Genomic DNA, 21264 nt, shown 5'->3' with positions numbered 1-21264 from the left:
TATCATCTGTGTGCCATTTCCGTTATTATTCTGAGTATGGTATGAAATTTTAAAGTTTTCTCTATTCAGCAAATAGAATCAAGTATTATTGTATTTTCTCTATGATCTTTAATACACAAATGTTTATTTTTTTTATTTACCTACTATTTTAAATTAATGTTTACCATTATTTAGTAAAATATATAATTTTAAAGTAATTTTTTAAATTTAAACGGGTTTTTACTTGCTATACACTACCATCATGGCTAAGGAAGTGACTATGTGCACGGTAAAAACCAGTGACCTCCCGTTATTGCTACATGCACTTGGCAGCATAAGGACTACCTAGTTAGATGTAATGCGGGGCTAGCAATCGAACCCCACTTTAAGCAGGATGTACGTATAAATAAGTTACAATTATAACCGATCCGTCCGCCCCGCAGCAACTGCAGCAATGGAGCCCGGTGAAGGAGACGGCCGGGACGCCGCCGCCGCCGCCGCAGACCGGGTACTGCTACCACACGCCCCGGAAGCACCCCTGGAGACCCATCATGGGCTACGAGGAGATTGAAGTCACACCCATGTACGTACTTTCCTCGGTATAATGTGATCTCAAAGTCATTGCTTAGCTACCTACCTACGGATTGTTAGGTATAAGTATGGGTATTAAGGTACTTACTAAATTCAGTAAGTAGGTATGTTACCATTATAATCATTTTTTTTTTACTTTTTCAAACTACATACCTTCCTGACTGGGTATATTGGCAACGCTAGGTTTAGACAACCGATAGCACTGTTATCCTTGATGATATAGGTGCCTAGGTACCTACAAGGATCGTAGTTGCGTAACGGATGAGGTCCCGACTCACATTTGTGAACCCGTGGGTTCGAATCCTATATGCATTGCATAATGTATGTAGGTACCTACCAATGCAGATAGAGCCGTGAAATCGTTTTCGTAAAGCTGCGTAAATTAGGTACCTAATTCTTCAGACGCCGCGCCGTAGGTATACTTCATGAATGACGTTCCCCCGTATTGCATTGCAGGCCGTCGCAGCCCATCACCAACTCGCTAGTAGACCCGTGCTACGCGGCGTCGGGCGCCGGCGCGGAGCCGCTGCGCTTCCCCAACCTGGTGACGGGGTTCGACCGCAGCCCCGCGCACGCCGCGCGCGCCGCCCTCTACACGCGCTACACGCCACACGAGTGGGCGCAGCACAGCGTGCGCAACTACAACGACTCGGACGCTAAGAGGAATTACAGCGAGCGCGTGCGCAGCGATATCTTGAGAATGTTGCGGTCAGTTTTGTGTGGTTTTTGTCGTCATCTTAAAGCCGAAGTATTTCGTAAGTAGATAGGTAACTGCCAGGCATATATGTGCTTACTTGCTTTAACGGAAAAATAGTTATCTCAGGAGGCGAGTGTGTTTCCTTTTCTGTCGAGTCTTCCGGGGAAATAAAATGACTGAAGAAGTGATATGGATAAACCACGAATATCAAATTAATTTAAACTTATTTCTACTAGTTATTAAATTTTGAAGGCGACATGGTTTGTGTGGGGAAGCTAACAACAATAACCCAATGGTATATTGGCAGTGAGACGGACGAGGTGGGCACGGCGGGGCAGCGCGACGCGGGCCGCCGCCTCGGCGAGCGCATCACCGACACCACCTTCTGGAGAAACGAGGTAACACCAGTTTTAACACACTGCTCCAACTTTACCTACTTTACTTACTTACTCCGCTGGCGCAGCGACCCAAAGTGAGTCTTGGCCTCCGATACAAGAACTCGCCATTTTCCTCGGTCCTGTGCTGTGTCCTGCCAGTAGCTAGCCTGAAGCTCGCGCAGGTCGGCTAGCACCACGTCACGCCATCGATACCGGGGGCCGGGGCCGCCCGACTGGGCGTCTACCCGACGGCTGACCTTGATAGGCTCTCTTTGCGCCGCGATCCTCTCCCATTCGTTCCAAGTGACCGAGCCAGCGGAGTCTGTGTGCTTTGGTCTCTCCAATAATATTTGGGCCCTCCACCTTTACCTAATACCCATTTTATTTAGTACCGTAAAGCTGACCCATGTTGAGAGGGCTTGTGTGGCGGCAGGTGACACTGGAGCTGGAGCGGCTGGTGGGCGTGTGCGAGCGGCTGGGGGACGCACGGCGGCGGCTGGAGCGCGCGCTGGCCGGCGCCGAGGGGCCGTTGCACGTGGCGCAGGAGTGCCTCTACCACCGCGAGAAGAGACAAGGTGCGCCCCCACCACACCATTTACATAGACTTAAGACCCGAGTGGAGGGCTTTGGTTAAAACCAAAGTCCGTGATTTTGACTAGAAGCGCGATGAGTTAAAAGCCCGACCACCTGCGCTAACTCAATATAATTATGAGAATGGTGTGCTCACATGCCCCAATGTGCGAGGATCTTCACGAATAAGATAGGCTACACAAGCTACATGTGAGCACACGAGCGACGAGTCTGATCCTCGAAGCGGTCGCCGTGACCGAAATCGGTCGGACCGCATCATCATCATCAGTTACATTTACTTGTTCCAATTAATTACTTACATACACCACAAATCATTAGTACAGAAGAAGCTGAATACTGGGTAGTACCTACCAGGCTATAAAAGAAGTCAGATGAGTACTTAATAAATGTTGTGTAGGTACCTATCTATCTACTTCTTCCTTTTCTTCTCTTTAGCTTTGACCTTAATTAGGCATGGCTTTGTGCGTCATATGTCGCGTTACCATGCATATCCTGTTCTGTCTTACTCTGATTTACTCTCTATCATATCATTGTTTTTTACCATCCAGCCACGTCTTTTTTGGTCTTCCTCTCTATTACCAGTAACCTACATATACGGTCAGCTGCATAAGTTGTTATACACTTCTGTACCTTGTCAAACCGACGAACCGTCAATGCTTCAATGAATGGATTGGCGGTTTGTTAGATTGACAAGGTTCGAAAGTGTATAGCTACTTATGCAGCTGACTGTACCTATGATGTATCGGCTGCAGGCGTGGAGCTGGTGCACGACGCGGTGGAACAGGCACTGCTCCGCGAGGTGGCGCTGCTGCGCGCGGCACAGGACCAGTTCCGGGACATGCTCGACAAGGTACCACACATGTCCACAACAAACAGGACATAGCGTTTGTATAATATGTACAATACAATACAATACAATCCTCTTTATTTGCACCAAAAAAACAGAATCAAAACAAAATAAAACTTAAAAATAACAACAGTACAAAAAGGCGGCCTTATTGCTTATAGCAATCTCTACCAGACAACCTTTGGATGGAAGAGAGTTATATAAATAAAAACATAGGATTAGAGGTAGTTGTGGTGCAAGAGTATAATACACTTCTTAAACACTACGTAATATAATAATATATAATAATATAATAAACTTTATTTCAAAAATGTTACACAAAAAGTACCACAATACTAGTTACAATTGCTAGAATGAACTTATATTATAGAAGTATAATAAATTACTTAATAATTAATTTAATCATGTAAATATTCCTTGTAACAATAAGGTTTTTAGATAATCACATAATGTAATAGTCCGTATGCGGTAATCCTCTGATGTCTAAACTAGGGAAACCCTGTAATATAGACATCAGTGACTTTCTCAGAAATAATCAATGATGCAGTTATCTATCAGATGTTCACACTCTTAGGGCGGATTCGGCCAACGTCGAGTAACTGTTTACTCACGAGTAAAGTACCAGTTACTCGCGAGTAAGCAGATTTTGCATTCTACCAAACCTGAAACCAAGATAACTAGCTTATCCCAAGAATAAAATGTTATACCGCCAAAATTGACCGTGTAACGAGCTTATCCGAGAGTAATTTTGTAATGGCGGCAGCACATCAGCTGATTAGAAAACCGTCATAATGACATATAAACACATCTTTCAAAACATAAACAAAAGTACGTTAAAAGGCAAAGTCTCAGAATAACAACAGCGAATAAAATATTAAAACATAAACAATTTCATACTTTTATAATCCATTCAAACTAAGTTGGCATGTCATTTCTATTGCATGCTTTGAAACGCAGCTATTTTTATTTTAGTTGCATTACAGTTTCGTTCCTCGTTCATTCAATTTAATCATGGTATAACTTGGTAGAATGCAAATGTACTTATCCTAGATATTTACTCGCGTATAATTTTAATCCCGGTATAGTTATTCTCGTGTAACGTGATGTTTGGACGAATTCACTCTAAGGGTGGATAGTAAATATCTAGGATAAGTACATTTGCATTCTACCAAGTTATACCATGATTAAATTGAATGAACGAGGAACGAAACTGTAATGCAACTAAAATAAAAATAGCTGCGTTTCAAAGCATGCAATAGAAATGACATGCCAACTTAGTTTGAATGGATTATAAAAGTATGAAATTGTTTATGTTTTAATATTTTATTCGCTGTTGTTATTCTGAGACTTTGCCTTTTAACGTACTTTTGTTTATGTTTTGACAGATGTGTTTATATGTCATTATGACGGTTTTCTAATCAGCTGATGTGCTGCCGCCATTACAAAATTACTCTCGGATAAGCTCGTTACACGGTCAATTTTGGCGGTATAACATTTTATTCTTGGGATAAGCTAGTTATCTTGGTTTCAGGTTTGGTAGAATGCAAAATCTGCTTACTCGCGAGTAACTGGTACTTTACTCGTGAGTAAATAGTTACTCGACGTTGGCCGAATCCGCCCTTAAACAATTAATCAAACAATGTACATTCAGTAAAGTAGCAATAACAGTTGATAATAATGAAATTGTAATATAAACTTGTACTATATTATGGGTACTTACTAATTTAAAATTAAGATTAAGGCATGCGTACAGAAAAATGAGAATTTAATAATTAATTTTAGCTAGTTGATGTTAGGAGACTTTCAGTTGATAATGAATATGTAATCCATTTGTAAAGAATGAAGTGTGTGTAATTTCCATTACGTTGTGGCTTGTGGTTGCAGGTGCGCGCGCAGGCCGGGCGCTGCCGCGCGGCGCAGCACGAGCTCGAGGCGGACGCGCGCGGCAAGGAGGCGGCGCTCGGCATCGACGCCATGTGCCACCAGCTGAACAACCACAGCCGCGGCCTGCAGTACTACGCGGGCATCGAGCGCTACGACCCCAGCACGGGCGACACGGCCTCCTGGGCCGCCGCCGCCGCCGCCGCCGTGCAGCGCGCGCAGGCCGAGCGGGCGCGCTCCGTGCAGCTGCTGTCCGGTCTGTACACTGCATTATAAGCGACTGACGCTGGTCTGTCTGGCTATTCCTTACATTATGAAGATTAATCTAACTTTGGCATTTGTCGACGATAACGATAATGTTTCATGATGCCTGCTGGTGATACATGTATATATAAGCCAGGTCCAGACAGTAGCTGACCGCTCACACTGTTCGCAGACGCCGAGAACCTGATCAACGTGCAGGCGGCGGAGATCTGGGAGCAGTGGAGCAGCACCAACAGCGCCCTCACGCGCCGCGTGGCCGAGACCAGCGAGCTCAAGAACAAGCTGCAGCTGCACCTGCACAAGGTACCACTGTGGGACACACACCCTGAGTAGTCAGTGGGGTGTTAGTACCTTCACCTGACTCTCGAATGGAACCTTTGTTCCTAAGCTTGGGCCATTTCCCACCACGCTCTGGTCCATCTTTTATTTACTTCTTGAACCTTACGAATGGAAATCGGAATCTTATCCTCTACACCACCATGGCTCTAAACGACCAATGGTTAAGTATAAAGTTGTTTGGTTTCCCCCAGACGCAGCAAGAGATGTTCGAGGTGGAAAAGACGCTGGAGCTGCTGCACAAGGCGGTGGAGGACAAGCTGCAGCCGCTGAAGGTGGCGCACACGCGGCTACAGGCGCGCACCAACCGCCCGCCCGCCGAGCTGTGCCGCGACGACGCGCACCGCAGGTATCAACTACTCGCTCATTCCTCGCGAGCCGTCGGCAACCAGTCGATGCGGCGGCTCACTGAGACAACTCCTCCAACAAGACGCCAGGCCTGACTGAACACGCGGCCCCCCGGACCCAGTCGCTGGAAGGCCCTGGAGCTGAAGCCCGGGAACGCCTTAAGGCCCGAATCCAACGACGACTTGCTCATTTCTCTAACAAACATTGCATGTTATGTTCTCATCACCAGCCCGTAATCGTCCGCTGTTAACAAGCACTACAACACTCTTTCTTCGCCCTTCCTGGCCAGCCACTACCGATTACCTTTCTATTGAAGGTTATCAGATATTTAGTAAAACTCTGGATTTATGTACATATTTTGAACTGACAAGCTAAATATTGCATCCAGTGTAGTGCTTTGGGAGAGGCCTGCGAGCCCAGTGGACTGTTAGGCTGAGAGTAATAACCACAAAGCAAATACATAGTAGAGCTGCCATATTTCGTTTTCTATATAGGATGAGATGAGGCCACTAATCGGGGTTGAAGGCTGAGGTGCGCGGGGGTGCGGGACGCGAACTCCATCTTAGTTCAAGTAGATGAACTTTTATGTAAAGCTCAGGTTAACGCCATCTAAGTTCAAGTAGAAAAAGTAGCCTCTGTGGTTATACATTGCGTAGCTCATATATTATGATATCTGAAGGCCAAAGAAGAATAAATGCCGTAATGTATTTCAAATTTATTTGTCATTGCGAACTGGTAGACAGGGACGGACTAAGGCATAATATAAAATGGGGCGCTAAATGGTCAGAATTAAATACAGTATGAGAAAAGGGAAACATGAAAAAAATATTTTAATATATTTTGTTTATTAAATAGTTACCTATTTAACAGTTATTTTTTTTATTATTTATATATTAACACTTATTGTTAATTAAATGGACAGTACTCACTATCGTTATTACTCAATAGTTTTACTCGAAGTCGAGTAAAAATCTACGTATGGACCGCAAAACTCACCTCAAAAAACAGCTCGAAGGCACGCGCCGAGCCGGCCCGATGGAATTAAATGAAAGTAATTTTCGTCGAACCTACTCGAAGCCGCTCGAAATATGTGTATGTGAATACTAAACGACGCGCCCCACTCGATAAATCAAAGCTGAATGGGTGGACGAAAGTTCATGCCATGGGTTATATTATACTCGACAGTTTAGCTCGATCGAGTAATACCGTACCTATGTGAGTACGGACCAAAACACCAGATGGCGGGATCGACAGCTCAACGTGACCTCCAAACACGGAATCGTTTTCATTTCGGATATTCAGGTGATTAAAATCAGGTATAATATTAATCACCTGTAAAAAGAACAGTCTTATTAAAATGCTGTCGCTTTGTGACTGTTGTGTTTGGAAGTAGCAATATGCCTGAATCTAATATTTATATATTTCTCTATAATTTTTTTGGAGAGGTGTGTGATATGATTAAATAAAGGTGTCTGTTCTTGGATATGTGCATTTAGTGAATGGAGCCAATCCTCATTTATGGCTGATAACCATAATCACGACGCACCCACACACTCCCATGTCGCCGCCATTGTTGTGCCTCAGTGTTTAGTTAGCGAGATTCCTTCCGCCTTTTTTCAACTTCGATGGTTTTAGTAATTAATTTAAGCTTTTCTTGTGATGGAATGTTAGGGTAAGCGCCTTCTCTTATTTTTTTCAAACCTTATTTTCGTGTTTAGTAGGTATGTCCTCCGCATTAAAATGTAGAGAACATACTTTGCTGTATTTTGTTGGACTCAGCCTGTGGATTAGTTTAATTCATTGCTGCTTCAATGCAGTGTCAGGAAATCTAAAAAAAACTAAATATTTAATTCATAATAAACATGACGCCCCCTATTTATTTTTTATCCGGCGGCATCCGGCCTGAGTACATCCCTGACTAGTATTTCTATTTGACACTAGATGGCGCTTCCAGCAATTTAGAATGTTCTAGAAGTAAAATAAAATATAATTTAAAATATTACTACGCGTGAAAATATACTTTGCTTTCGTCCACAAATCTTCTATCATCACTGTAGCTCTTACATCCAACAATGCAACAACTTCATTTTGATCGAGAAACACGTAAAATAAAAATTATTTCAAGACTCAACTGTACCGCTCAAGCTCGGGACCTGTCACGCACTGATTTCAGCACCCCAAGCGTGGAGTATCTGAACTACAGACCGTGTGACGACAGGTCGAACTTGGCTACGTCACGGCTACGTTGCTTACAACAGCTCTACTATGTATTTGCTTTGTGGTAATAACCGTGTGCGTCCCGCAGACTGGTGCAGGAGGTGTGCGAGCTGCAGGCGTGCATGGAGACGCTGCGCAGCCGCACGGCGGCGGCCGAGGGCTCGCACCAGGCGCTGCTGGGCACGCGCGCGGCGCTGGAGGCGGACCTGCGCCACAAGACGGCCGCGCTGTTCATCGACCGCGACCAGTGCCTGGGCCTCCGCCGCGGCTACCCCGTCACCGCCGCCATCAAGTCATAGACCCACCACACTTTCGCCGCTGTTGTATGCCGCCAGTGACATGTTTAATACTGTGCAAAATATAGCATAACTTGAGTCCTATGACGTTTGATTGACAGATCCTTATGACTGGTAAATAAAGTTGGTTTTCTCTGGATTTCGAACAAATAAAATGATTTGACAGATGTCATAGGGCTCATGGTATATTTTACAAAGTACCTATAGCTAGGATTAGGAGCATAATGTGGCCTAGCCAGAGTTATGTCAACCGCGACTTAGCATATAGATTTTGATGTCACTCGCCCATAATACGGCATTAATGGTGTATAAACAATATCGATACTGACAGAATTAATTACCTATTACCGTTTTTTGTTTACAATATACCTGTTGAATTAACTCAAAAGCCTATTTCTTAATTTATAACGTTAAAAGTAATAAAAATAGGGTGACTAAATAGTCAAACTCAGCGATTACAAGTGATTTTGCGTGGGAAACTATAGATAAGCTTAGTTCCCACCGGCAGCTTAGGATAAGGTTGTCAACCGTCTTTTCACCCCCTCTCCATAACCCTCAACTCCCAGTATTAGCGGTCCCAGTATAAGTATTTCCCCGCCCACTTCATGTAATACGTGCTACTCTTTACCGTGTAAGTACTTAGTACAAATTATGATTCTTACAATCAGTTATTTTCACATATGTTACAAACTATTTGTGTATGTTTTATTGTCTATAATTAATCCAAAATGTTCGGTTATTTTTGCGACGTGTTTTGTGTATAAGTAGAAAGTTGCTATCAATGGACCTGGAATGCTGGACACCGAATAAAGAGTTTTTATCTTTATCTTACCTGCGTAATATGTAAGCCGACTTTTTAAATAAAATTATTTATTGGTTTCAGCATGCCAACTTCCTATACATATAATGGAAGAATTGAAGTAACAAAAACCCAAAAATATTTCAAAATTATATTTACTACTTAAAAATATATCAACAAAATAATACCTTAACTAAGTATATGAACATAAGTTGATTACTGTCTCGCGTAGGCGGGCATGGGCAGGCGCAGCCCCTCCTTGGCCTCGAAGAAGGTGTAGGAGAGCACGATCTCATCCACATGCTCCATGCGCGGGTCGGCCGTGAACTCCGGGTCGATGTAGAAGAACACCGGCATGTCCACCTGGCAACAATAAATAAATATGTAGGGACATCTCACACACGGCCATCCGACCCCAAGCTAGGCAGAACCTATGTTATGGGTGTCAGACAGCTGATATATCTACACAAATACATAGATACTAAATATAAATATCAACACACAAGACCCGAGTACAAATATCTGTCTTTAAACAAAATATCTGCCCCAGCCGGGAATCGAACCCGGGACCTTTGGCATAGCAGTCAGAGTCAACAACCACTACACCATTCGGTCGTCAATCAATGTAGGTATAGATATGGTATAGATAGATGAATGTCATGATTCACAGAAGGCTTAACTTTATTATAATGTGGCAAGTTACTTGGCGACCCTCCTTGCGGGGAGAAAGAAGTGGCGGGGGCGAGGTAGCACGACATGCTACACACGTAGAAAAGTGTGCCCGGATCAATCTCGCGATAGCTTGTAACTATTTCTGACGTAAGTAAAATTTTATTCTTTGAATGTTCCCGTAAATGTCATATTTAGCTTAAAATTTATAGTTTGACAGCATTAAAATTTGGATGTTTACCTTTAGAATATCTACCAATTTGAATTTATTTATGTAAAAGTATTTTATTTTATAAATCAATTTCCATGTCACTTTCATGTTCACTCTCTGTTTGAACTTGTTCATCGTCGTCGTCATCCTCATCTTCATCATCGCTTTCATTAACTTCAATTATAAATCTAAGACAAAAACCAAAAAACATTATACCTACTTTGAAGTATAATGTACTAAAGTACGCCAGTCATATTAGTTCAGTGTACACTTATAATATTTTATGTTTAATTTACATTAAATTATAAATAAACAATAACATACCTGTCCAATACATCGTCAGATTACAAATACTCTATCAGATTTATAATATTCGTCTTAATTTTTTATGACATGGTCGTCACAATTTCTCCACTTTTCAGGCGAATAATTAGAGAAAAGCAACTCTAAGTCTTTTATCTCTTTATCTAAGTTAGAGTCAATCGACGTCCTTGCGAGCTCGCCTTTCACGTACCGCCACACAAGTTCAATAGGATTTAATTCCAGGTGGTATGGGGGTAGGCGAAGCACGATATGACCATTTTCTTTCAAAATTTCATCAATTTTGTAATTTTTCTCTGTGTTTTGCTCATTAATTACTTTCATTAAATCACATAAATTTTGGTTGCTTTCCTAGTTACAAGAACTGACAACTGACGCACTGTCATATGGACTCTTCGTCTTTGTTGTTTACTTTTTCGTATCTGACTGCGCAGTACCAACCTTTAGCCGCGTAGCATGACTGATCCGGTACGCTGTTCTACAAGAAGCCCCTATATTGAGACATTATACGATTTTTTGTTTTTAACGTTATTTTGTTGACGAATTATAGATACCTAATAATAATATAATGATAATATTAAAAAGGCCTCAACACTCATCCTAAGACTAATGGTCTCAGGATCAATGATCTCATGTGGGTCGCACTCAAATTATGACAGACTATATAAGACATGTGGCCGCCTCGGCTGCGCGGCCGAGACTGCCCTAAGGGTGCTTTTCCACCAGAGATGTGCTATGCTACGATGCTATGGATGCGTTTGATATCCACCAATCATATTATTGGTGCACATAGCTTAGCACTGGTGGAAACGGATTCAACTAAGATAATGTTTTTTGTATGGAATGATGCGTGCTATGGATGTGTGCTATGGATGCGTGCTATGGATATGTATATTACACCAAGCACATAGCTTAGCACTGGTGGAAACGGATTCAACTAAGATATGTTTTTTGTATGGAATGATGCGTGCTATGGATGTGTGCTATGGATGCGTGCTATGGATGCGTGCTATGGATATGTGCTATGGACCATCGCGAGTGGTGTAGCCGCCCCCGTCGTTTCCCCACTATCGATACATAGCATAGCTCGAGATGCGCATCTTTCTCGCACAGCTACTTTGCGGCGGCGCATCTTCGTAGCGCATCTTCCTCGCACAGCTACCTAGCGTAGTATTGGTGGAAACGGTCACATATTTTCGTAGCGTAGATATCACATCTTCGCAGCATAGCTGCATAGCACATCTCTGGTGGAAAAGCACCCTAACAATGACATGCAGTGCACGCCAGTGACTTCACCGCTACCCCTCCCGCTACCCGCTGTCGTCTTGGGTACCTCGTCCCCTCCGCGTCTTTCACCCCGCAAGGAGGGTCGCCAAGCAACTTGCCAATCTATAGGGTCCTTTTGACGGGTGCGAGGCGCGGTGGAAATGGAAATGCGTCATTGGACTGCTATGCACTTCTTATGTTTGTATTGTGCCCTGATGCTTCATGCAGGTCATTTATACCCATACAGCCACCTTTTACTCTTCTTTTCTGAACCAAAGTCAATCTAATTCTCAATTACAATGTAAAAAATGTGTTTTGTGTTACCTTCTCATGTGGGTTGAGCTGTTGTTCCTCGAAGCAGAAGCACTGTATCTTGTTGAAGTACTGTCCGGCCTCGAAGGGGATGACGTTGTAGGTGCTGATGCCAGTGACGGGGCGGTCTGTGGGGTTGCGCGCCGTGTAGAACGCCAGCGCAGTCTCGCCCGGGAGGACCTGGTCGAGACAAGTTTAGTGATAGTGAATAGTGGTAGTAGCTGGGGACCTTCAACATAGCATAGCAGCATAGATCGCTTCTCATTCTTTGACTTTACTGATCGTCCTCAACGGTCAAGTCGAAATTTGCACTTTCGTACCCCAGAGCATAATGCGGCAGGGTATTCGGATTCTTTCACCGTGTCAGCGGTTCGCCTGTGGAACGAGTTACCATTGCATATAAGGCAATCGCAGTCCATAGAAACCTTTAAGTCTAAGGTTCGTCTGCACTACCTCCAGAAACAGAACAATCAGCAGCAGATCTAATATATGTGTGGGAGTGGAACAGAACGCAAGGTGAAGTATCCATGACGACGAATAACAGAGGAGCATAGAGTGAAAGCAGAGTGTGAAAAGACGTAAAGACGTAAAGACGATTAAGTTTGGTATAAATAAAACGACGTGATACATCATTAAAATACTACTTTTTATTTATCCCCACAAATTGGGGGCTCGTCCGGGATAAATAAAATTAAAAAAATCTCGGAGATTACGGCGGATGAAGACGGATTTTTATAAAAAGAACAAGACTGACAGTTGCAAATTTTACAAGAAAATTTTTCTTCGCATCACAACGCCTTCAGGTCTGAACATATACCATTTTAAGACGTAACGACGACGACAAGAAGATGCCACGGACGACGACGGGAGATGACGGGGAGGCAGTCGGAACATCAGGACCGCTCACGTACACGGAGGAGCTGGTAGCTAAGTTCAGTGGGTGCGACCAGACCGATTCCGCAGCACGGTGGGTGCAGGAGGTCGATGACAACGCCGAGATCTTCGGGTGGACGGAGCTGCAGCGGCTGATCGTGGGGCGCAGGTCACTGACCGGTACGGCGGCACTCTGGCTGCGTTCAGAGAAACCCTTCAAGACGTGGGAGGCTCTGAAGACGGCGGTCACCAAGGAGTTCCCAGACACCGTAGATTCCAAGACGATCCATGAGTTAATGAGCAGCCGGAAGAAGAAAGCAAATGAGACGTGCCTAGACTACATGCTGTCAATGAAAGAGCTCGGCAAGCGAGGCAAGATGCCCGACTACGTCGCTATAAAGTACATCGTGGACGGAATACTAGACGACGAGTTACATAAGGTGATGCTGTACGGCGTGACGACCTATGGGGATCTGAAAGATAAGTTGAAAGTGTACGAGACCATCAGGCAGAAGTCGAGCGGAAGACGGGCACCGGTCTTCAATCGTCTACCTACTGCAACTACACCCGCAGGCCCCGCAGCAGCTGCATTCGCGCCAGGCAACAGGACGACGGCCGTGCGACTGTGCTACAACTGTGGAGAGAGTCAACACATGTCAGCAGATTGCCCGTACAGACAGAGAGGTATTAAATGTTTCCGCTGCAACGACTTTGGACATATTGCTACGCAGTGTCAACAGCCAGGCGGAAGCGGCAACTGGCGGAGCAACGACGCGTTTGGACGAGGACGACCTGGTCTGCAGCAACCTCAGCGTGGGCCGAGGCGTTCAATGTTCAACATGCCTACGGAGTCAAACAACGAAAATTCAGCAGCGAGTCGGAGCAACCAACGACGTGAGAACGTGACAGCCAGTGACAGTTCAAACTGTATGGACGTCAACGTCAAGATGACAGATGCGAATGCAAATGTAAACAAACAGACGGAAAGACGAAAGCCGATGAAGACTATTGAAATTTCAGACTGCAAAATGACTGCTTTAATAGATACGGGTAGTGAAGTTAACTTGTTAACCGACGAATACTACAAACTGATAGGTTCTCCTAAGTTTGACGAGGGACATATGAGTGCTTTGGTGGGACTCGGACAATTGGAAGTGAAACCCCTAGGGAAAGTCACTTTAAGTGTGAAGATAGATAAAGAACATTATAATAACGTATTGTTTCATGTTGTGAATAGAAGTTGTTTACCTTACGACGTGATAATTGGTCAAGATTTTTTGAGAAGAGTGGTATTGATTATGGAAGACGGACGCGTGAGTTTACGTATGAAAGATGACGAATGGATGAAACAAGTGGGGTGTTATACGTGTGATTCTGTGGTTGTAGATTACATTGGTGATATCCAGTACAAGGAGCAGCTGACGGAGATGGTAGAGAACTACCAGCCCCTACAGGTCAAGGAGGCTCCCATACAGATGAAGATTGTGCTGAAGGATGATATCCCGGTGACAAGGGAAAAGACTAGGACAAGGATGATGATAAAAGTGGGACCGGGGCTAAGAAGGATTAGAAGGCGAGTTACACATGAGAGAAGAAAGATAAGAAGAGAAGAGATACACGAGATAAAAAAGATGAAAAGAAAGAAGGAAAAGAAGATGAAACAAAAGAAGACAAGAAAGAAGAAAAGAAAGGAAGTGATACTGGGGGAAAGAAAGATAAAAGTGATGATGAATGAATGATGACGAATGTGTGTGTTTTAAAATGTAATGCCGTATTTGTTTTTTCTTATTGTTTGTTCTTATTAGTATTATTAGTTAAGGTGTTAATATATTGTAATTAATAAGGCTGAGGGCAGCCTTAATGTCAGGATGGCCGAGTGTGGGAGTGGAACAGAACGCAAGGTGAAGTATCCATGACGACGAATAACAGAGGAGCATAGAGTGAAAGCAGAGTGTGAAAAGACGTAAAGACGTAAAGACGATTAAGTTTGGTATAAATAAAACGACGTGATACATCATTAAAATACTACTTTTTATTTATCCCCACATATAGTTTATCTGTTTTGTTGTAGTTTGTAAGTGTGACGATGATATTATTATTTTTTGTTATAGTAACTATATATTTTATTTACGTATGTAGGTATATATATATTATGTATTTATAAGTATATTTTTTACGTTTATTTTATGATATTATGTATAAGTAAGTATATATTCTAGTGTTAAACAATAGATATTAAACAGAATTAAACTTTTCTCATTGTCTTTCGCACTACCTATCATTTTCTCCACAACGCCCAAGGTTAACTGGAAGAGAATGCTTTTAGCATTAAGTTCGCCTATGTACAAATAAATTTATGTGCAATAAAGAATTTAATAATAATAATAATAGCAGTAAGGGCTGTAAGCAACTACATCATTCAGTATGAATAATAAGTTGGCTGGTAGAAAATGATTTTAGCATAAAGCCCACCTTTTGTACACTTATATCCTATAGGTCAGTGTTTTTCAACCTGTGGGTCGCGACCCCCTAGGGGGTCGCGAAGCCTCTGTAGGGGGGTCGCCAGAAGTCGAGAAAACTGGGTAATTTCGTGAAAAAAAAAAACATAAAGATAATTACCTAATTTAATTAATATATTTTTTTAGATAGATCAACGATCATAAGCATTTTACTATATCCTTGCGAGCATGGATTTTTATAGCAAATTACTACTAAATTTGGCCAAAATCTGTAGTTTTCCCGAGAAATCTTTTGTTGATACCTACATACAGAAGAAGAATACAATTAGTCTCTCTATTCTTCTTGCCTCCCACCGTAAATAATTAAATTAGAAGAAGGTTTTTTGATTGATTCAGGTCATCTTTGCTTCCAATGAGTGCAGTAAATAATAATAAATAATATTAACTTTATTAAAATATAAAGGTTTTCAAAATTACGTCTAAATTAACAACTCTTTTCAGATTTTTCAAAGTGAATCCAGAGGCTGTTAATAATAACAGAATTGAATTATACAAGGTGTTGCAAAAAGGGTATTTTTTTCGCGAGTTTTGAAATTCTGAATTTTGAATTTCATTTTCGGGCTTAGATATACCATGATGCACATGTAGGTTTCGGCTTAGTATACCCTTTTTGCAACACACAATACAGGGTATTTAACTTAAATTATAAGAAACTTGGACTATATTTAGGACCTTTTAAATGGTAGCGATGAAACAAAACCCAAAATTTTTTTTGGCCCCTTTATACTACTTTGTGTGAAAAGTATCGGGACTTTATCAATAAAACACAAAATGTTTGTTATTCATCCAAATTTATTTTATTACCTTCAAAGTATGCTCTTTTAGAATCAATACATATATGCCAACAAATTGTCCAATCATCACAATTTTTTTTATACGCTGTTTCCAGAGTTGTGTTTAGTTAGTACTCACGGTGAATTTTCCTAACATTTTTTACGTTCGATTCTAAAAGAGCATACTTTGAAAGTAATAAAATAAATTTGGATGAACAATTTGTGTTTTATTGATAAAGTCCCGATACTTTTTACACAGAATGCCTACATACCTACATGTCAAAAAAACCTAAGGGTCAAGGGGGTCGCGAGATATTTTTTAATACCAGGGGGGTCGCGTCATGAAAAAGGTTGAAAAACACTGCTATAGGTATTTGTGCAATCAATAAATAAAATAACAAGTACATAATTATAGTGCAGTGCATTATGTTAAAGATAGAACAACAATCATAGTGCACATAGAAATGAAGAGTAACAACGCACCGTGATGTCGAGCTGCTGCGGCTTGAAGTTCCACTGCATGGAGGAGGCCACGTCCGCATTGAACCGGATCTTGATGGGCCGGTGCTTCACCACACTCATGGTGCCCACCCTGTCGTCCAGCTCCGCCTGGCCCACCGTGCCTCCGTAGCTGTATGCCTGAAATATAACTAAATTGTGTAATCTAAATTGCGTATGGCTTCAAAAGATGTGATAGTACAAATGAAAGATGTTCTGATAAGACTACAATATGTATGTTTCTGATTGTATTCAGTAGCGGCCTCGGAATGAGCTCATGTCCAGCACATCAGGATCTGCGATTACTAACGATGAACATAGCCCTACTATTACTTACACACATGAGAGGTTATAATCATATAACTGTTGATATTTACCTGGCAAAATATTCTATATAGTGGCACGGCTGCGTAGCTCAAGCCCACAGTCATCACTCCTAGTGCTATTACATAGTTAAGTGTAGATCTTATTTTCTTCCTTTGATCATGTAATCCACGAATTAAAATATTTACATTTGGTTTTGATTTCATAGGATTCAATAACTTTGGAGAGCTCCGATTGACTATATTTCTTAAACCTAACACATTATGTGCATGAAAAAATGCAAATCGATACATAGTGCCGGTTAAATTAAATATTGTTTAAATATATATTATTTTGCTCATTTTACAATAATTCATGTTTACATCACGCTTAATCTGTGTGACACAGTGATAGGCGTGACAGCCACCTATTTTTTAGAAGCACACAGATCAAATATTTTATTGCACATGTCTCAGGGGCTTTGTTAAAGTCCTTGGTCCTTTACTTGGAGATACTCAATATTTTATTGCATCCATAAGTAAGATATGCTATTATTTGCAGTACTTCAGCCATAGAAGCAAGGAACATAAAGATGTAAACTACCTACTAGCTTTAAGTCAATTTGCAGTGCCCAATATGCGTATCAAGTTGTAAGTGCCTACTATTTTATTTAAGATCAATGTACACTTGATGGCAATAAAATATTTGATTTGATTACCTATACTTTTATATTTAGGTCATGGAAGTAATAATACAACAGGAATGCGCACTGCACCAAAAAAACGAGCCGACAGAGATAGTCAGCACGGAGCCCTCCATCTCTTTCTATTTTTGGTGACCATAATTTTAGGTAATTCATGAGACATCACTTCTAATCTATCATGTCGCGAATAGGTGTCGATGGTCTCAAAGACTGACAATGATAAAAAGTCTTAGCAAAATCGCACTTTTTATTGTCAGGACTTTATAGTTCGACTGTAACGATAATAAACACTTGCGATGAATCGGGATTTATCATCGGGTTTAAAATGATGAAAATTTGTGGGAATTACTTGGAACCACCTTTGCTATTTTTCTTCATTGGAAGGAAAGCTGAAATTTGGGAAAATATAATTTTAAGTAAATAAAATTAAGTTGAGTGTAGTGTTGACAAGAAAATGTCAAAACAGGTTAACATTAAACGCAACTATGTACCCAAAACGTGTTTACTCTGTGGGTGTTCCGTTTACATAGTCTAGCTGATGAAAATCATAAGATTTAAAAAAAAATATCTCAACCTAAGTGCTTCCGCCGGTTTTAAGCTTGATAAATTATATTATAATACTCATATCTAACACCAAAAAAATCAACAGCTCATAACTCTTTACCAGCCTTATAAGATAACAGCCACAATAATACCTAATAATGATACTTAGGTATAAAATAAAACAAAAAGTTGAATGAAACAGGTCCTAATTAATGGAAAGTGATTCAAAAGTACGAATGAATGGTCACCCCAACCATAACGTCTCTCACAACAGTATAAACGTCATCCGTCATCTTGACAACTTCGGTCTTGTCGTAAAGTATTTAGAAAAACTACCAATATTTTTTATGAAATTATTATTCATACAAATACCAAATATTTCATTAAAATTACATGTTTATAATGATTTATTATAAATTTGTTTTTGAAAATGATATGATATTAAGTAGTCTATGAGTTAATTTAATATTTTTTTTGCATAGCTCTCTTCGTATAAAATCTACTAAAGTTTACACAACTAGACTAGAACCACGATATCTCCGACTTTTTTTTATAATCTCATTTATTTTATAAGCCATACATCCTAAGATTAAGTCGGCTTAAAAACTAACAAAAAATAACAATTCTTAAATAATAACAAAAATAGTACTTAGTAGTTCAACTATGGGAGTAGAACTTAACCTACAGATTTATAATAATCTTGTCTTAAGGTTAGGGAGTAAATGATAAAACTAAGGAACCGGCCACTGTGATCATGAGTGAGGTTTGAGCTGAGGATGCCGTGCACGAGGAAGAGGAGCTCCCCGGCCGTGCACTGAGTGTCGTGTAAGAAATCAAGTCGGGGTTGTTCGTTAATTTTACACTCGAGAACAAAGTGAACAAGATCCTCTTCCTTGTCACATAAAGTACAATTCGGACTGTCCCTTTTTTTCATGTTAAAACTAAATTTATTAAATGGCATATGCGATGTTCTGATTCTGAAACATAAAACCAACTCTTTTCTATTCATATTTGATGTGGAAAACCAAGGTGTGCGCGGAGGTTCGCTTACAATGGTTCTGTACCAAATTCCCTTAGTTTTGGAACATTCATTGAAATATGTTTTAAATTCACTATGGTTGTTCTTTTTAATCAGTGGGAGATGATCCATAAAATGTGGTAGTATATTAAGCGGAATACCGTTTCGTAAAGCGTCTGACGACAGTGAGTCAGCCGTCTCGTTTCCCGCAATACCTACATGGGAAGGAACCCATTGTAAGCGAACTTCAGCCCCATTACGTATCAACCTTGCGATACATTTAATAACGAGGTAAGCTTCTTTTCTACCGATAATGTCGCCTTTTATACACCTTAACAAATGTTGAAGACTGCTCTTGGAGTCTGTAAAAATTACAATCTTATGATAATTTGTCGAACACATATAATTAACTGCTTCATTAATTGCTGCTAGTTCCACTCCCATAATAGGAATACAAAAGTTTTCAATACGAAACTTTGCCCCAAAATCGGCATCCTTATCGTAGAATGCGCAACTAGAACCGTCCGTTGTTTTAGACCCGTCGGTGAATATGTGAGAGAAATTTCTATACAACTGGTTAATAGCCTCTTCGCTACGTTGTTTAAGATCTCGTATTGATAATTTAGCTTTAGGTTCGTCAATAGTGTGAATTTTTGTCATAATAATTTGGTCCCAGGGAAGTGTTTTATCAGGGAAAGGAAGCTCGAATTGCGGCAGAATTTCGAATTTTGACATAGGCAGGTTAGAATATTTTCTGAAACTTTCCAATAACAATGGAAACTGATTTTTACGCCAGTACTTTAGACCTACCTTTAACATATTATCTAAGCGTTCTAATTGTTTTGTAAGATAATCACATTGTCTTGCGGAAAGCTTCAGGAAATATTTATCACTAAGATATGCTCTTCTATATTTTAGATGCGGTATACACAGTTCACTCTCCATTGTGAAAATGGGAGTATCTTTTATGAATCCTCCGCAAAAACGAAGACATTGATTTTGAACCACATCTAACTTATTTAAGAGACGCGGGCTGGCATTACCATACATCGTACTTCCATAATCAAGTCTAGAGCGTACTAGAGCGATATATAGTCGTCTAAGCTGGACCGGGTGTACGCCCCATTTAGCTCCACTTAGCGCACTGAGAATATTGACGTAGGCTGTACATTTTTGAGCGATTTCCGTGATTTGCCTGGTCCAATTTAGACGACTATCCACCCAAATACCCAAGAACTTGACACAATTGAGAACTTCTATGTGGATGTCATCCACTTTAACAATTATATCAGGAATTCTATATCTTCTTGTAAGTATGCATAATTTTGTTTTGGAGAGTGCTAACTCTAAACCAATTTTATCTAACATGGATTTAAAGATATTGAGGCTTGACTGGATCGTTTCAATACAAATATTAATATTTTCGTTGATACAATATAGGGCAAAATCATCCGCATATTGAGATACCTTAACTGTTTTTACAAGGGTGTTGCATATTTTAATTGTGACGATGTTAAATAAGATTGGAGACATAGGGTCACCTTGAGCCAAACCCTGTCTGCATATTCTTTTAATTTCAGTACCATCATGAAGCCTATAAATCAACTCGCGTTCTTTAAGAAATTCCTTGATATATCTGCATAGTAAAGTATCGACACCTAATTCTATAAGCGATGAAATAAGAGGTTCTATTGCTACATTATTATAAGCATTACTTATGTCTCCATAGGCACACATAACGTATTGCCTGTTTATAAAAGCAGTCTCTGTGTCTACTATAAATCTGCTTAAATTATCTTGACAAGAAAGTCCGCGACGGAAACCTAGAGTACTGGGATTGAAGAGTTTATTTCTTTCAAAGTAATATTCTAAGCGACGTGTAATCATTAAATTAAAAGTTTTACAAAGGCAGTTGATCATTGAGATAGGGCGATATTTTAGGGTATTTGGATTTCTTTTGGGAATTGCTATAAGTTTGATCTTACGCCACTGATCCGGTACCTCACCTCCTTTGTATATATCATTAAATATT

General features: G+C 40.8%; 2 protein-coding genes across 2 annotated transcripts; one reads left to right on the top strand and one right to left on the bottom strand.

Moving 5' to 3' along the window:
* The first annotated feature begins 108 nt into the window (after window positions 1-108).
* LOC105395517 (tektin-3) lies at window positions 109-8805 on the top strand. Its single transcript, XM_048631716.1, has 10 exons — window positions 109-268; window positions 423-562; window positions 1027-1278; window positions 1575-1665; window positions 2078-2219; window positions 2988-3085; window positions 4967-5219; window positions 5400-5530; window positions 5758-5912; window positions 8217-8805. The coding sequence occupies exons 1-10, from the start codon at window positions 242-244 to the stop codon at window positions 8425-8427; spliced, it is 1500 nt and encodes a 499-aa protein (XP_048487673.1). The 5' UTR covers window positions 109-241; the 3' UTR covers window positions 8428-8805.
* A 555-nt stretch (window positions 8806-9360) lies between these two features.
* LOC105395514 (cytochrome c oxidase assembly protein COX11, mitochondrial) lies at window positions 9361-17379 on the bottom strand. The gene is made up of 4 exons (XM_038115922.1): window positions 17043-17379; window positions 16651-16806; window positions 12015-12182; window positions 9361-9586 (listed from the first exon to the last, which is right to left on the bottom strand). The coding sequence occupies exons 1-4, from the start codon at window positions 17280-17282 to the stop codon at window positions 9440-9442; spliced, it is 711 nt and encodes a 236-aa protein (XP_037971850.1). The 5' UTR covers window positions 17283-17379; the 3' UTR covers window positions 9361-9439.
* Between the last annotated feature and the right edge of the window lie 3885 nt (window positions 17380-21264).

The sequence above is a fragment of the Plutella xylostella genome, chromosome 29 (assembly GCF_932276165.1).
Source record: "Plutella xylostella chromosome 29, ilPluXylo3.1, whole genome shotgun sequence".
Taxonomy (NCBI): domain Eukaryota; kingdom Metazoa; phylum Arthropoda; class Insecta; order Lepidoptera; family Plutellidae; genus Plutella; species Plutella xylostella.
This window is presented reverse-complemented; position numbering and strand designations above follow the sequence as displayed.